General features: G+C 31.9%; 1 protein-coding gene across 1 annotated transcript in view; it reads right to left on the reverse strand.

The window, feature by feature from the left end:
- Nucleotides 1–2,739: 2,739 nt before the first annotated feature.
- Nucleotides 2,740–18,210, reverse strand: part of LOC129234579 (KH domain-containing protein akap-1-like) — a gene marked incomplete in the record, with an annotated part of 42,000 nt that continues 26,529 nt past the window's right edge. Inside the window, 7 exon segments of the mRNA XM_054868601.1 lie at nucleotides 2,740–4,682; nucleotides 5,741–5,877; nucleotides 7,512–7,579; nucleotides 9,394–9,535; nucleotides 11,172–11,349; nucleotides 11,489–11,619; nucleotides 14,756–14,975. Coding sequence (XP_054724576.1) covers nucleotides 4,617–4,682; nucleotides 5,741–5,877; nucleotides 7,512–7,579; nucleotides 9,394–9,535; nucleotides 11,172–11,349; nucleotides 11,489–11,619; nucleotides 14,756–14,975 — 942 coding nt within the window.

Below are 18,210 nucleotides of genomic sequence, written 5' to 3' on the forward strand. Positions count from 1 at the left end.
TTTAATGTTTTATGTGATTTTTAGCACTTTTTAGTACTATTAACCTCACAGACCCCGAACCAATCGCGCCAGACAAATATTTTTTGTACTATAGTGTCGGAAATTTAATTTTAAATATGATGAACAAAAAATTTTTGAAGATAGAGCACTTTTTGTATTTTTTATGAATTTTTGAAAAAACCTTTATTTTGCATTTTTTACGGGTTTAATTGTTTTCTAAACGCATCCTGCAAAAAGTATTGAGCCCTCAATTCCAAAATTTTAGTTGGTAATAGTAAAAACATTCCGCCCCCTTCAGAAGAAAAAAGTTTTTAAAAATACGCAAAAGTTTTTTTTTTACAATTTTTTAAATGCAGAACACGACGCGACCTATAAGCATTGCCGGCTGAGTTCCGCACTTCCTCATCACGTGACCTAACTGAAATCGTTTGCTTTCTCTTCACTTTTTTTTTTCTTTTAACGTTCAGAGATTTCTCAGATCTTGATTTTTCCAACTTTTTATTTCTAGACTGTTTGCTATATTTATTTTTGGTCAAATATTTTTGCGTATTTCAATTCAATAAAAGCGGTGATTTTTTTTAACTTTTGCAAGCGCTGCTTTTTGGACACTACAGGGAACATAGGGCCTTTTTTTGCGTGTAATTTTAAGTAAATAAATAAAGCTCGCGTTTTTTTTGCATGATTTTTGTAGGGATTGGTGTTATGTTTGGTAGATAGAGAGATGATATTAAGTGGGCAAAAAATGTTTTTTTTTACATAAAAAGGATTGTTAATTACTATCAGAGGTAGATATGCATGGTTCGTATAGATAGATAGATAAATAGAGAGAAAGAAAAGGGACAAACATAGAGGTGGATACAGTAGATGGACAGTAAGAAATAGAGGAACTTCAACGGGGGATCAATAGCACCCCCCCCCCCCCACCCCCACACACACCATGACTTTGAAAAAACAATGCTTTCACATAAAAGTGGAAATGCTTTTTGTTATTTTCCGACAAAATTTGCATGAAGAATATGCCTTTTGTGCCTCCCCTCCCTGAAAAATATTCCAAAGTACATAACGGGAGATAAATCTAGAAAATACATTATTCAACACAAAATTTTTTTAAGCAGCCGCCGATGGCGGCAACCTTGGCGTAAAAAGGCGAATGTTAATATTGATGTATAGAGAAAAAGGTTGAGTAATACCATTGACAATTATTTTTAAGCAGCATCCGAAGAAGTCAACATTGGCGTAAAAAGGCGAATGATAATATTGTTATATAGAGAAAAACATTAATACGGTCGCTAAATTGTCTAAGCAGCCGCCGAAGGCGGCAACCCTGGCGCAAAAAGGCGAATGGCGTAAAAAGGCGGACCAGCTGGTCGCCGCAGGCGGCTAGTTTCAAATAAAATAGAAGCTTAAGTATATTTTTTTATATTTGAATTCCATATTCAACACATTATATTTGAATTTTTGTCATAATTGTTGACAATTCTGTTTTTAAGAATATGGAAGAGATTGTATGATGTTTTATGCTTTTTTTCCAGAATCGGGGGGGGGGGGGGAAGGCAGAATCCCTTAAAGTCCCCTAATGTTTTTCATTGGATAAGTTAGAGTACATATTCATGATCATTTTTTAAATAAATCATGATTTTTAAAACTGACCCTTTTGTTGAAATTTAGTTTTTTGCCAACATCTTTTTTTGAAAAAAAAAATTCAAAATTTTCAATTTTCTAATTTTTTAAAAAAAAATTGTGCAAACTAAGATTATTGAAATATTTTTTATCAACATGTTCAAAGTCTTCCTATTTTGTGTAAAAATTTTCAAAAAGATTATAGCATTAGTTACCAAGAATTAATTTTTTTCGTAAACAACAACATCTCAGTTTGAGTGTCTGGAAAATGACAAAAAATGTAAAATCGCCAAATTTCAAAAGGCTGTAAAATCAAAACGCATCGATACTGAAAGAAAAAAAATTAGGGGGTTGCTTGTAACCATAAAGGGATGAAGTCTACCAAGTTTGATCAAATTCCGAGACGGTGGGTGTTAAAATCCCATTTTTGTGGTTGATTTGACGTAGTAGACGACCCAGTAGTCAGTCAATGAGAAGCTCAGGATCCGCTTGTTTCCTTTGCTTTTTAAAATTGAAACATACAGAAAATTACCGGTGTGGCATTATAAAAATAAGAATCAATGCAAAATTAGAAGTGCTATACTAAAGAAAGAAAAAGTAGGGAAAAAAAAGGAAAATAAGGACGGAGTTCTAAAAAGTAGGAAAAATAGGAACTCTTTGGGGTCTGAAATTCCCAAATAAAGAGATTTTATAAACCAGTAAATTTTTAATGAAAATCGAGAGAACGCAGAAAACTTAGAAAGGTTGTGTAGGAGATAAGTCAAATTCAGGAGTTCATAGGCCTCTAAAAAATCAGTAATTAATGAGGAGTTTAAGGAGTCATACAAACCAGTTAATAGCTTTTTTTACCAGAGAAAAACCACACAATCGGGGTAACATTCTCATGGAATACTTAATTTCCTGAAAACTCAAGAAAATGCTGCTATATTATAGCACGTAGAAGTGTAGAATTTCAAGAGGAAAAAGTTTCAGTAACATTTTTAATTTGGGCGTAAAATAGAATTTTTGTAATGGATGCATCAATTCTAATGCAAGACTAAAACAAAATTAAAAAACAGCTGAAAGTTTTAAGTGCAGATTTATATAAACTTCCTCACCAAAATTATCAGAAACAGCAAATGATTGTGAAATAAACTTTTATTAACTTCAAAATTTCCAGATACAAATTAAAATGCAACCAAAACAATCGAACATAAAACAACCAAACCCTCTAACATATATATAATGGTCAGTTTGTATTTACAGTGTAACTGCCTAAGTTATCAAATGTGTCACAGCTACCATACAAAATAAATTTACCCTTACAATCAGAAGTCATATGCACTGTAACAAACATGCAAAAAACAAGGATCCACAAAACACTGTCAACACTAATACTAATAATATGCATGCAAGATAAAAAGTGTTTTTAAATCTTTTTTTTTTTTTTCAAGAAAAACAATTCATACATTTTTTTTTTCAATACATATCACAAAACAGCATAAAAGCTTTAAAAATTCTGGAAACTACTTTGGAATCAACACCAAAATTGCATAGAAAGAGGAAAAGCCTCAAATTTAATACAAATTTTAAAAAATGCAGAGTATGTCGCAAACTCAAAAAAAGTGTCTCAAAATTCTCGGAAGCTCAAAATATACTACCAGTAACTGCACTAAAAGGGGGCTTTATGTAAAATGCATTATCTCTTATAATAGCTCGACAAATTGTTTGCCATTAATACACTTTTTACATGACACATATACAGAAAAATATGCAAGTTAATTTAGCACCTATTACTTTACCAATATATATGCAATTTCTTGGTACAAACGTAAGATTTGCATAGCTATGAAACTGGAAGATTTATACATGCAGATACATTAACCATTATTTGCTACAAAATATGACTATATCGATCCAATATCGATGTCTTTGCATAAACATTTCATACCTTTTGAAAATCCCAACAGTCAATAAAATTAATAAATATATATCGACAAAATAAAGATCTATGATTCAAATATATTTGTAAAAATCTATTTTCAACATGTCTCAAACAATCAACATTTTACAAGAATTGAGGTATTATAATATCGAAGTCATCTTACAAGTACAATGGAGTGAAGTATAAGGTTATAAATAAAAGATTAACAGTGTAGAAAAGCTAATATCTATTAACAAAATATACCAAATACAAGCAGAAATGCAGAACAACTATGGCAGAAGAGAATATACAATATCACCATTGACTTGTTAATTTCTTATGTATATGGAAAATAAAAGATTGAGCAGCAGACCACAGTGCTAGTATAAAAAGTACAAAATAATATACAAAACAATATATACAATTCAACGAAGTATTTTATTTTTTTCGAAACCATGCATTCTGTGTTTGATAAAATAACCGATTTTTGTTATGTCAATGGGTTACATAATTCATCAATATGTTTCAATGACATGATAAAGATTAAAATCAGAAGTTTTCCCGTCAAATGGTTAAGTACATGTTAATGTCGTGAATGAAAAAAGAGCCTGTCCCGCCTTTTCTTCAATCGAATCTTTGTAAGGTAAAAATTAATTGCTTCATTAGCCAGTTTTGATTAAAACTTTATACAGGTTTAACATCACATTGAACTATATAGCATTTAACTTCATTTTTTTTGGACCATTTTAATTTGGTATGTTTTAAAAAACTGCTTTGTATTTTCTCTTTTTTTGCTGAAATGAAACAAATGATTTCTCTAAAACTATGATGCCGAAAGACTGTCGACATTAAAAAAAACGATCAATAATTACAGAGAAAAAATGCCGACATTGGCACATGTTGCATGCAATAACAAATTCAACGTCTACAAAAGAAATCCGAACAAGGCCAAATTAAAACTCAACTCCTAGTTGATTTATATAGATCAGTTTCAAAAGCTTTTTGCATAATTAAACACACGACAACTTATGAAGAGAATTATCTTCAAATGATTCTTTTTAAAATGGAATTCTTTTGCAGGCGCCTTCGTCATTTAGTGCGGATTTGCAATCCATCTTGCAAGATTTCTGGACACCAATTCTCTGTTGATGAAGATGCTCTGAAAAGAAAGGAAAAAAGGAAATTTAGAAAACATAGATACTTCAATAAAAAAAAAAATATTTGGGCTAATTAAAATACCTAAAAAGCAATGTTGCGCAGAATATAGCGACATGCTACCAATGCAACAAACTTGTAGGTGTAGGCAAAAAGGATTAATTGGGATCAGGTAGTATTATCAATGCTCGCAAACATGTTGATGCACCCTTTGATACTTAACAATCTTGTGTTTCTGAAGAAAAATATTTTGTTTCAATCAAAGAATTGACGAGAATTGGGCACAAATAATAAATAAGGCGCTTTTTTTCTGTTGAAAAATTAAAAAAAACAGAAAACTTGGAGAATTATGGTAATAAACAAAATCTTAAACAAGGTAGAAGAAAACCAAGTTTTTTAATTTAAGAAACTAATTTCTGTCAATTAACTTCAATGTAATTTCAGGTAAATATATTAGTCTAAATGTAAGGTAGTGTTGAAACAATTTTTTAACCATAGTTTAAAAATTGCTATTATGTACTATTTAGTTACTTTCTTGATTCCTTTTCAAAATGAAGCATTACTTGTATAAGCTATTCCAGAATCCTAAAATATGACTAAACATGCAACATCTTGTACATTTATTTTACAGTGGATGACTTTGTTTGAACAACAAGGATCTTTTTTAACTTTCTTACTGTGGTTACACAATTTGAACAAATTACTTGCTGTCTACTTCTGGCAGTGCACATTATTGAATTCTACATAAACGTTTTTGCAAAAGAGTAGAAGGGAGTTTTTTCTCATCCTTAGACCCTCTAATAAAGGGGTGAGAGTGAAAACTTAATGGTGGTACTCAACAATGCCGATTTTTCATGTTTTTCAGAGCAAAATATCGATTTTAATAAAAAGCAATTTGAATTGATGGTGTTGAGAAGGAAAACATACTTGTGCAAATAAAAAATACAAATATCACTTTTCATAAATCTTACACAGCAAGAATTGAAGAAAAGATGTGAAATTGAAGTGAAAGAAACAGGATGCAATGACAATCAATATGTTCTACATAGAGAAATCACTTACTGTAGCTCCAGTGATTTTGTACAGGTGTACATAAGGAACTCTATTCTCCGCATAACCAACAATGTAACCTTGTACAATTTGACCTTGAGCCAACTCTTCAAACACAGCAGTAGTTTCAACAGACCATCCTGTTTCCCCTAAAAAACACAAAGAACATTCTTGTGAAGAATGTGTAATTATAAACAGAAAATGTATGCAAACATTTACAAGCTTATCTATTGAATTGTATTAGGATGTTTTTTTTTCTTTTGCAAGACAGACATGATGTAAAACGAATTTGGCTTATTGCAGGGTTCCCATTCAGATTCAGGAATGAAATTCCTGACCGAATTTTAGAAGTAGTCGCTTTCTAAATACATCTAAAAGCCTTGTCTTTCTTTGAAACTAAAGCTAAGAACTGTAACAAAAAAAAGGGGGGGTGGGTGAATTCACTTTTTCTTTAGAGTAAATAATAGTCTTGATTATACTTTTGCCGCAGTTGACATTTTTTGAAGAAACTGCCATTATTTTGACGGGTATACCTTCCGTAACGAATTTTACACTTGGATAGTTGAATTGGGTAAAAAAAATTTTGAGATCCGTATCCATGGATCTTAACACTAATGATCCGGATCCGTCCTGATTAAAATAATGTGGACAATTTTTGGAGCCTTGAAACTAAGAAAACTACTAATTAATTTTTGAAATAGGCTTTTTATGTTTGGTGTTCATTTTTGTTTCATGATAATCTAGATTGCAAATATGTTTTTAAATTTTTAACCTTTTTAGGTTTCTAAAAAGAATGAAAATTGGGAAAACTATTTTTGAAAGATAAGTGAAATAAACTATTAAGCATTCCAATACCTCAACTCTTCAATGCTTACTTCCGATGACGTAAGTATTTAAGTAATTGCTCTCTTCACATCCAAATAGTTACAGTAAAGCATCATTTTACATATCTTTTCCAAGGGACTGGCACAGGACAATGTATAAATGGAAAGACAATCAAACCATTAACAAATAAGGTGAAGAGTAACATTACTACTGCAAATTTATGCAAATAATTTTGAGGTACTAAATAGTTTTTTTTAATGTTGAAAGCTTAATAAGCAGTAAATTTTCGAATGTTAGGGAGGGGAAAACTAAGTACGACCAATAATTTGCAAGGTACAAACAGCGCCTTTTTTGTACTGAAATGAACAGAAATAAATCAAAACTGTGTGAAAACAACATATTAACGAGGCTTTACAGTTATCATTCAAGTTTTGATGCAATGGAACAAGAACTTAATAAGTTTACTACAACAGGTTATGGTGCAAAATATGTTTTCTATGTCCGTTTTTACAGTTTGACAAAACGAGTGATCTTCCCGACTTTTTAATCAAAATAAAATGCCCCAACTGTTCTGTTGTTTTCCTTAACCCTTGGGAACCCGTTATTATTTTTTCATTTAACCACTTCTCCATTTAAATATTTATTGTTGCTAGCGAAGCGAGAGTTCAACAAAATGTAAAGGACAAAAAAGAAAACACTTTTTTTCATGTACAACTGGGAACCGATGAAGAATTGCCATTTCACAGTATTTCAGAAAAACATTTTTTTTCTTGCCATAACTATTTAATTGACTGATTTGCAAATTTTTAATTTGAACTTGTGTGTTGGTAGGACACTCAAAAAATATAGGTAAGGCTGTACTGTTGCTAATAATCTCCCTCTCTATTGTCTCCATTCCAAGTTACTGAGAATTCAGACAGAGTTTGAATACAAAATATGAGCATTTTACATTTCTTACCTTCAGGAAAGGTGATACTGCCCAGATAACATTCAGTCGCTTGGAATGGCACATTCATAAAATCAAACCTGAAATGAATCCAAATTACAGGATTATTTTTTAAATAAACTTGATAGTTAAAACAATTGATAATAAACTCAAAAATGCGAATTCACTGGAAAACAAGTTTGTTGTGAATTGCAGAACAGGGTGACATTACAAAATGTCAGTAAGATGCATTTTTATAAAGTTAAATGTATTTGAAAATTTAAATTGTGGTTTAAAACTGTTACTTTATCCTTATGTAAAATTAACACTAGAATGGACAAATCCCAAAAAACTCAACAAAATAACAGGTCTCCATCACTTGAAAGTAAAATTCAAGAATTGACTGCAGTAACGGGATAGTGGTATTTAGAGTTTTTTTTAAAGGGGGGGTTCTTTTGTTGCCATGTTTCAAAAGAAAAAAGGCATGAACTATAAAAACAATTTTTTTGAGCAATTTCAAATGAAGAAACAAATGTTATAAAGTAATAATATCACATTAAGATTAGTATATTATAGTAACTTATATTAGGTACAAATAATTGTACTGAAATGATTTTCTTTTATTATTATTAAGAAACATAACATATGGCATTCATAAAAGTAAATGGTAATATTAGCAACCATTTTCGCCATAATTTCGGGTAGATAAGCTGCGGCTTATACGTGTTTTAAAGTTGAAATTTAACATCTGCGGCATATCTGCAGAAATCCCCTGCCCCCCTTTCTTTCTTAGCATTTCTCATGTTCGTCCAATCAAGCTACTATATTAAAATTCATTAAAAAACACTAGTAGAGCTTTCATATTGCATGATAAAACTGGTTTCTCTTTCAATTTAATTTATCACTCCCTTAAACCTGCGTTAGTTTGCGCCGATTTCACCGCTGTTCGCTGTTGTTGTTCTTTCCAGTGTTGCCAGATTCGTGATGGTAACATACGTTTCACAAGGCTGAAAAATGGAGGAATAGCATGTTTGTCTGAGTTAGAGTCCCTATAGTCTGAGTTTTGTTTTAAAATCTCTCAATGGTAATAAATTGAAAAAAAAAAAAAAATCAATTAATAATGTTAAACAATTTTTTGATAAACTGCTAAGTATAACATAATTATTTGAAAAAATTTCAGGCAACCAAATGTAGATGTCATCTGGCAACACTTAGTTTTTTGCGTTGATTTTTTAAATTTACACGAAGTTTACACCAATTCAATACATCAACGAGTGCAGTCGCTTGTTTCAGTTTCATTTTAACTATAATAAATATTCGCATCCATACATATGTATATATAGAGAGATATATAGAGAGGGGGTGCCATGTTTTGATATGCCCTTCTGCGGCATACACGATGGGGAGGCTTATCCGATGAACTTTTGTTTCTAGTTAGTAAAATATTGCATGTGCGGCGTATTCGATGGGGCGGCTTATCTATCCGAAATCACGGTATTAGAAAACAAAAGTAAAAACGCCCTTTCTGCGGAATGTCTTTGAAATGAGTTCCTAAGAAACCAAATACCTTCATTAAACTATTATTCAGCATGGAATCAACGGCACCATTGAACCAGCTTGTTTGCTTTTTCTTTAAGAGGAAAGACATTTTCTGAAAGGGGTGGGGGGCAAGGTGTAATTTTTGAGTACAAATAGGGGGGTATGCAATGATTTTCCGAAACATGTGCCAAAAATGCAGTTTTGGGTGAAACGGAAACCCGAAAAAAAGCTTTATGGAAAAACATTTTGGAACTACTAATCTGCTTTTAATTGATAAATTGAAAGAAAAATCTCTTTAAATCAGACTTTTTAAAAGAAAGTTCTCCTTTGCCTTTTTGTTCAAAATTACTGTTGAATATGGATCTTAATTACATACCTAATCTGACGAAGAGCAGATCGTGGCACAACCGTATAACCACCATAATCCAAAAACTTCAGCCTACATTCATCATTATCATACACATGGTCAATTTCAGCTCTAAACCAGCCATCTGTTAAATTAGCAGCACAAACATAACCTGCAAGAAATTCATTCAACATACGTGAGTTGCAAATTATGACTTTTTTTTGCAGCAGAAAAAGCAATTTTGGTTTTAAATAACATTGTTCCAGAAGCTAGTTAAAGAGTTTATATTGTGCGCAAGATTGCGTAATTCCTCCAATTTTAAAAAACCCAAAACAAAAAATCCATTTTGCAGGTAGTTTCCACATAAGTCCCAATTTACATTTTGGTCATTGAGAAGGAAACTTCCACTGATTTTCCCCTAAAATGAAAAGCAATATATGTAACTTCTTCATGCAGCTGATTTTAATCTAGTTACAAAGAAATTAAATTTTCATTAAAAATTTCAATTTAATGCAGAAGTTTTTTTTCCCCCATAAACCAAATTTTTTGAAATTAATGCATGTGTGCAAAAGAAAGTGTTCAAAATATACTGCAATAATTGGCTTTCATCAATTTCTTGTTCTTTAATCTTTTCAGAATCTATATTGACTTTTAGTTTCCCCATAGGCCTAATAATGTTAAAGGATTTGTACTGTTCAAAATTTAATGGAAAGTTGTCCAAATCAAAAAAGGTATTTACACATATTCTTAAATTAGAGCTTTTTAAAACAAAATTTATTTTGTTTTATGGTACCCCAAGTTTTAGAACTGATTTCATCTATATTTGGGATGCAGAATCAAAAGTGAAACCTGTGTAAGTTGACCACTTGCGGTGCACTACTTTAGTGGTCAACTTAAACAGGTGGTCAACTTACAAAGGTTGAATTATATGGTCAGGGCTAATTCCGTGCCTGAAAAAAGGGGTCAAATTAGCCAGGTGGTCAAGTTCACAGGTTTTACTGTATCAATTTGTTTTTCTGTTATCAGATTTATTGTTTTAGATCAATGCTGCTGGTGCCCAATATGTGCAGACTCCATTAAAGCACAGCACAAGAATTGCTTCTAGTGAATTTTACCTACTCCGCAGTCAAGGTACTTCGAGTTAAGTTCAATTTGTCGATGCTTTGCGTTTGTCCGCTTCACATATGTGACGAGTTGGGTCTCCGTACACTCAAACCTGTTTTTGTGCAGTCCCAATTGGATTGAAATGTTCATTTACCACACAAAAACAGTTTGAGTGTCTATAGACTATTTGCAGAACCAGATTTAGATATTTGTGGACTTGGGTCAAAAGTTTTACAGGCTCTCTATAGACAAACATTATGAACACAAAGATTCATGGAGAACCAGGACTTGCAATTTCAAAGGTGTGGAGGTGCTCAATCACTTGTTTAAAATACTTGTAGGTATTCAAGGCATCCAACACATCTTAAGTACATGTATATTTCTCTAAAATGTTTTTAAAAATTTTAACTGTGAGGTAAAATTCAAGGTCATTTTTGAATTCAGAGCACCTAACTCACACAGAATCAGTTCCAAATACTCTGGTATCAAAATGACTGTTGCCTGTGTTTTTAGCAGCACTATAATTGGGGAAGTTGGGGAAGGTTCATGCCGTTAATCAAAATTTTGTTTTTGTTATTGAAAAAATACAGCAAATTTAATATTCAGAATTTTTATTTTATCAAAAAAAAAAAAAAAAACCTATCACTTTGCGCGGCTCTACTGTACAAGTATAGTTTATATTAAAATAAGAAAGAGAGATAAACCTTTGGCAAGGTGTGTGAGAGCTGGTGTCTCTATCTGAGAGTACAGAGCAGTCATCTGAGCTGTAAGGGCGGGCAATGAATGAAATGTTGGATGTGTTGGTTGCTGAAGAAAGAAGTGTCCTGCATTCACAGTCGCACATAACATAGCTTCAAATGAAACACCCTCAGGAAGACATAGCTACAAAAAGGAAATTAAAAAAAAAATTTGTTAGAAACAATAGCAGTAACTGCAACTACGGTTAAACTTAATTATCAATTCAATTATGTTAACTTAATTGTTAACTTCAAGTTTCTTTACTTAGTTCCTACACACTTACCTTCAGAGTTTCAGGTAACTGTAGATTAATTGGCAAACTATTTATTTGTGATAATGTGACAGTAGGATATACTTCCACAGGAAATCTTTTTCGAATGAGTTTTAAAGCTGCATGAATTTCATCATCAGTGCCTGAAAAACAAAGTTATATTCATCAAATGAAATTACATTTAATGCTTTTCACTCAATGTTATATAGTTCATTTTATTTCCAAATTTTCCTTAAACTATTTTAGGAACATAAAATAGCAAAAACAAATTTTTCAGAATAAGTTACACTTTAAGTAATTAAATTATCAGCAGATGCTAAATTCTCTTTATGTACATTTTCAACTGTTCACTTTTATAATGGATAACAATTCTTAGCACATATGATTTTATTTAAAAAATTTTAAAAAGAGAATACCGTTTGTAAATAACTTGATAACATTCAAGACCAGTATTGGGTAGAATTTTTATATCCATTATAATGGCAAAAATCTAGTAGTTAGAAATTATTTTTTTGAGCAAAAAGTGAAACAATTTTTTAAAAAATGTAAAAGAGCGAGAGGAATGAGAGAAAATCTGGTTAGAGAAAGAGGATTGCTACAAAAGTGGGAGACAACTGAAGACAACCAGGGTTGTATGAGTTTCGACCAGTGGTGGTTTTAACCATGGATAAAACCGACTTGGATAAAATCAGTTTTGTCCAGTTTTGGCCATTGGATGTGGGGATATAGGAAATAAAATTTTTAATAAAAATAAATGAGTACATAATTAAAAGACATATGAAACATCAATCCTTTAATCAGTCATTATTCATTATTTAAGTAAACAGTTAATTTTACACCCTAGGCAAGTGGCAATGGCGGCATGTTTAAGAAGGTTAGTCACATCATAGGGGAAATATGTCATAATTTATAAAAAATATATTTTGAAAAGTGTAAATAGCATAATATTTAGTTGTTTTTATAGTTTTATGTGCATAAAATGAGTTTCAAATTAAATCAAAGTATATTACTTATTTTCTAATTCACTGAGTAGATGTTGCAAGTTTTGTGAAGAATAGATATTAGTTTATTGCAGGCTGTTTTTGTATTACTAATAAACGAGTGTCTTTACTGTGAGCAATTTTTAAATGTTAATACTAGCTGCATCGCCCGGCTTTGCATGGTCTACCATGGAAATAAAAGTCATGTCAAGGGACGCATGTACAACAATCAGGCTTTCAATAATCAACACTACCTGACAGCGACAAATAAGAAAAATTGCATTTAAATCAATAAACCATTTTGAAAAATTATTTCAATCATGATAAACTGACATCCTATTTATTTTAATTATGCATTAAAATAAACATTATGCATACAAACTATGTGTATACATATTAGTGTGCTTTTATACAATACAGTTTTGGCCAGCTCTATGGTAGTTGAATCCAGTTTTGGCTGGTTTCAACCAGTTTTTGCCAGTGGCACGGCCAAAATAGGTTTTATCCAGCCAAAACTACAACCCTGAAGACAACTCCTCCACTTCTCCCTCAAATTAACAAGATCTTCTCGGTTTTGGTGGGAGATGTGGAGTGAATTTCCAATGCTATCCTACTAATAAACCAGAAATAACAGCCGACTTGAGTGAAATTTTGACAAAATACAGTAACACCATCAAAATCAACATTTTGTGTAAATAATTAAGGTTGAGTGCAATTTGAAGAAAAAGATATTTTCTTTCTTTTTTTTTAAGTACAATTTTGAAGAGGAAATGATGTTACTTTTAAAAACATAAAAGATAATGAGAATTAATAACAAAATTATTAAAAGTTATTTAACATTTTAGAAACACACAACATATTTTTCAAAAACAGTCTTGATTAAAGATCACACACAAAAGTGGGCTGTAACAGGTTTAGCTGTAACAGGATTGTCACTCAATTTTGTGGGGAAAATTTCCTGTATTTTACCTATGTGAATATGCAGAGTTACAAATGAGCGAACTCTGATATTTGTGCAAGAACATTAATTTCCAGACAGCTGCTCAAGGGAATAAATAAATGAAAATAAGGGAAAGTAAAGAAAAATTCATTGAGGTTGAATTCTTTTTATTAAAAAAACACATAGCCTTAACATTCATTGTCTGGATCTTAAAAGAAAAAAATACTAAGCTAGGCAGAACAATTAATCGTGCTGACTTAACACTGTTAACATAATGATTGACGTAAAACAAAAGAACCTGATTAGCAAAAAACAAGATCAGTTAAAATAAAACATAAAAGAAACTTTTGTATTTAATGATGAAAATTTTAATTTTTACACACAAAAAATATAGATATTATTTTTCCATATTGTTGTTCAATTTTGTTAAATAGAAAAGGGTATGGCACAAATTTGCTTAAGTAAGTAAAAGAATTCAATACAGCACTTAAAACTTTGAAAAGTGTTCAAAAGCAGAAAATATTAATGAACAGAAGAATTACGTTTTTCAAGAAATAAAATTTAGAAATTTCATTACTTTTTATTAAGACATAACGACAGTAACGATTCTTTTAAATTCATAAAACACAAATTAAACAAACAAAATTCTCAACTTCCCAGCTTTAAATCATTCACTGATTATTGATTTACCTTTTTACTAGATTTCAAACTTTTTTTAAAGACTGAAATCTTGTCAAAACACTGAAAACTTTCACCCTTTTGTGACCGTAACAATGAACCTCATTCAACAATTATAAGCCATTGAAAAAATAATAATGTTACAAATTCTGTAAATGGCTGAATTTGGCGCTTATTCCATTATCTTTCATCTAAAATTGTCTTAGTAACATAACCTGTAAATAGTTTCTTGTAATGTACATACATCCCCCTAACATTCGAATGAAATATACGGTCCCCCCATTTCCGAATGATAAGATTTGTGAATGGAATAAAAAAACGAGAAATTTGTAGGATTTTTTAAGTATTTCTTCCCTTTATATAAAGGGGCGTCTTGTCAATGGGGGAGTTGGTTTGCTTTGAAGTTTCATTTCTCGTTGCACTTCGCGCGTGTTATTCTGTATTTTGATGTAAATACATGTTTTACTTTTGAGTTTATGGTGTTAATTGAATTTGCCTAATTGCTATGGTAAATTTAGCAGTAGTTAACAATATTTCTTGTACATAATTGTAAATAAATCTCCTGTGTTTTCTCAAGAACTGTGTCGTCATTTAAAGAAAGTTTGAAGCTGCACGAAACTGATAACAATAAGCAATCCTCGAATGTTAAAAAAAGAAAAAAAAAAGGTTTAAACTTTTTACCTGTGATGGAACATATCTTCTTGTCATTAAAATAAGGATGGCGTTTAATTAAAATATTAGCGTTGGTTTCTTCTTTGATGTAATTTACATGTCTTCCATTTCTGCCTATCAAAAGCCCACAAAGTTCTTGAAGAATTTCAAACTCATACACCATGCACATTTGCTGTGGCTCCAGCATAAACTGGAACTCACTGCCACCTTTGCCGCTATCATTGGAACCCTAAAAAAGAAAAGCTATTAAACATATTTGCCATTACACAAATATATTATAACAAAGAGGCAGAACTAAGTGAAATAGATTTTCTGCATGAAACATTACATGTACATTTGTGTTAGTTTTACTCAAGTGTAAGGCATCACTTAATAATTAGTAAAAGAGGTAGTTCCCTTGGGAAGGGGGGGGGGGAGTCATGGTACAGACTGCGTCATTGGAATTTTTAGGAAGTTGTTTTGAGGAGTATTTTTCTTTTTCTGGGGGGGGGGAGTATTGTGGGGTCCTTGTGGTATTAGGGAGGATGTACCATTGCTCTTGGGGGGGGGGGGGGGGGCGCAATTGATTAGTAGTGCCAATACAAATAAATGAACACCTTGATTTTAAACATAAGAGTAATATTTATAAGTTTTTCCTCTTTGATATTAATAAATGCTTCCCAATGCTAATAAATTAATGTATAGATTTTGTGCATGAAAACAAAACCATTATTAAGCATCATTAAATTGGATTCTAGCAATTTCATAGAAATGTTTACTGTTTGTATGAAATGTTCAAGCACTGCTACAGAAAATTCGAAGATATATGGATGCCTCAGTTGCCAAATTGATTAACTCCACTTTAAAAAAAAATCCTCATTTCTGCTTTAATAATGCACTATGAATGCTAAGCACCTGAATTTATATTAAAGTTTTGGTTCAGTACATTTCTGACAATTTGAGGGCAGAAAATGTAACATGAGGGCTTATGGATAACACTAGCTTCATCACTTTTCTTGACTTTTTGTTTTATGGAGTTAATCGATTTGGCAAGTGAGGCATCATATAGTAGTCAGTTCTGGAACACTTTTAGACTTCTGAGTATTTTCTGGTGCACAACCAAGGGGCCAGGGGTGGGGATATTTAATGTTTATTTCTTTCTTACTTTCATACTTTTTTTTTTCAAAACTAGTTCACATTTTAATGTTAGAAACTGGAAAGTGCAAATGAAATGCTTTAAATAATTTTAAAGAGTCCTTGAAAATAATTAAATCTTTGATCCTACTTGAAAAGTGCTTGAATAGTGTATACCAATTGTTTGAATGGCTAGGATGTTACACTTTTGTAACCTATTTTCTAAATCTCTACACTATTCCAAGAACTTTATACATTTATAACTTTTAATCATTTTGCATTCAATGTTGTGTTAGTAGGTGGGTTGGAAGGGGGGGGGGGGCGGGGGGAAGGGGATCGAATATACCAATAGCCGAAGTGAGCACCTGATGCTGCTGCATTATCTTTTCTCCTCTCTCTGTCGATTAAATGTCAACGATTTATGCATTATTTTAAACGTTTTTGCTTGCTATTTGCTTTGCCTATTTTCCTGATGTTTATTCTGTTTAAATTATCCTTTTCAAAAAAAAAAAAAAAATTCTGGGGGGGAGGAGATCACGCGAACCTTCTAATATTGAGGATTTTTAAAACCGCATTTGAAGGGCAGGGACTTGAATTACTCTTGATACCCCCCCCCCCTTCAGGATCAATCTAACACAAGTGCGGGAAGCACAGAAAAAATTGGGAAAAAAAAAGGTTTTTTATGTAACAGAGAAAAGGACAGGCACAATGGGGGGGGGGGACTAAAAATTGCTTTGTTTCTCCATGAACATAATAAGTTGTCTGGACAACAAACGACCACCATCCCCCCCATAACTGATAGTTTACAGCCCACTAGTCTAAATTTGGCTCTGTTTACAGCCATTAATTTAATAAAATTAAACAGTAATTAAGAGGTCGAAAAGGGTCCCATGTATAAATTCTTAGAAAACAAGTTAACATAGAAGATAGAGGATCAGAAAACGCTTCGCTAGTCGAAGAGTGCGTTGACTACGTACGATTTTCGAAAATCAACAAAACCTCAGCTCTCAAAATAAATTCACACGTGAGCGGCAACTGCTAAGTGTGATTACATAAATAGCAACAAATTCGTCGCATAGCAACAAAGAGGAGGATGGGAGGGGGAACTGAACATGAAGGGGACAGTTGGCAAGGAAAAGCTTCTGCAAATTGTGCAGGTATAGGTTGAAAGAAGTGTTCCAATCCAGGGTTTCCGCTACGGTCGCATTTTTCGCAGAATGCGAAACACTATCTCAATTGCGAAAACAAAGCATTGCATTTTTGCTGAAATAAAAAAAATTCATAAAAAAGAAAAGGAAAGAAAATTTATGATCCTAGAGAGAGGAAGCCTGCATGGCCATAATCAACTTAATCCTTTTAAATCTTAGCTAAGATGATTAAACAACTATTAAATTCAATACGACTGTCTTACCCGGCATTATGTCCCCCAATAACTGCTTTATTAGGAGGAGGGACTGCAATGTTCTAAAGACTAATCGTGTTGCTTTCTTTTTTATTTTGCGTTTAAAAAAATAGCTGATGTACTTATTTCTTCAAAGATGTCACAGATAAAATATGAGTATTATTTTCAACTGGAGACGAAACACACTGAGGCATATGTAAATATATGAGAATGTAACATTTTAGCATTTTACTGAAATCCCCCCCCCCATTTTTGCTTTTCTGCTTTTTGAACCCAGCTTTAACCCTGTTCCAAACTCAAGTTTCGTCGTCCCGAGAACACTGGATAAAAACAAAAGTTTTTGTTTTGAATATTTTAAGAGGGAAAAAGAAAGAGTCGGTAAAAAATAAATAAGTAAAATAATAATACAAAATTCCACGAGATTAGCAAAATATTAATCAGTTGCCATCTAGAATAAGAGATTTTGTCGCAACAATTTAATGCAATTATATTTCGTAAATGTGCAGTCTGTCTATCAATGAATTACAAGAAAACCGAATCCGATTCATAAAAAAAGGGACCGGCGATTAAAAAATAATCTTTTATCACCACCACAAAAACATTGGCCTCTAAGTGTGCAAAAGGCATGGAGTAATTTCTATAAGTTTCCCAGTAAAATCAAGCCTTTAGGAACCTAGTAATTTATTTAAAAAAAAAATTGTGTTTTCGATCACCGATTTCAAGCAAAAAATAACAGTAAAATCTCGTTACAAAGAACTACAAGGGAACGCAACATTTGTTCGCTGTAAAAGGAGTTTCATTGTAATGGAATTCAAGCAACGCAATAGCAATTAAAATAGGTCTACAAATATACTTTGCTTGTGCAAGTGTTCATTGCAATGTAATTTCTCTCAACAAAAAGTTTCGCATTTACTACTTCCAAAACGTGGCTGCTGAAAAAAAAATGTAA

The sequence above is a fragment of the Uloborus diversus genome, chromosome 1 (assembly GCF_026930045.1).
Source record: "Uloborus diversus isolate 005 chromosome 1, Udiv.v.3.1, whole genome shotgun sequence".
Taxonomy (NCBI): Eukaryota; Metazoa; Arthropoda; class Arachnida; order Araneae; family Uloboridae; genus Uloborus; species Uloborus diversus.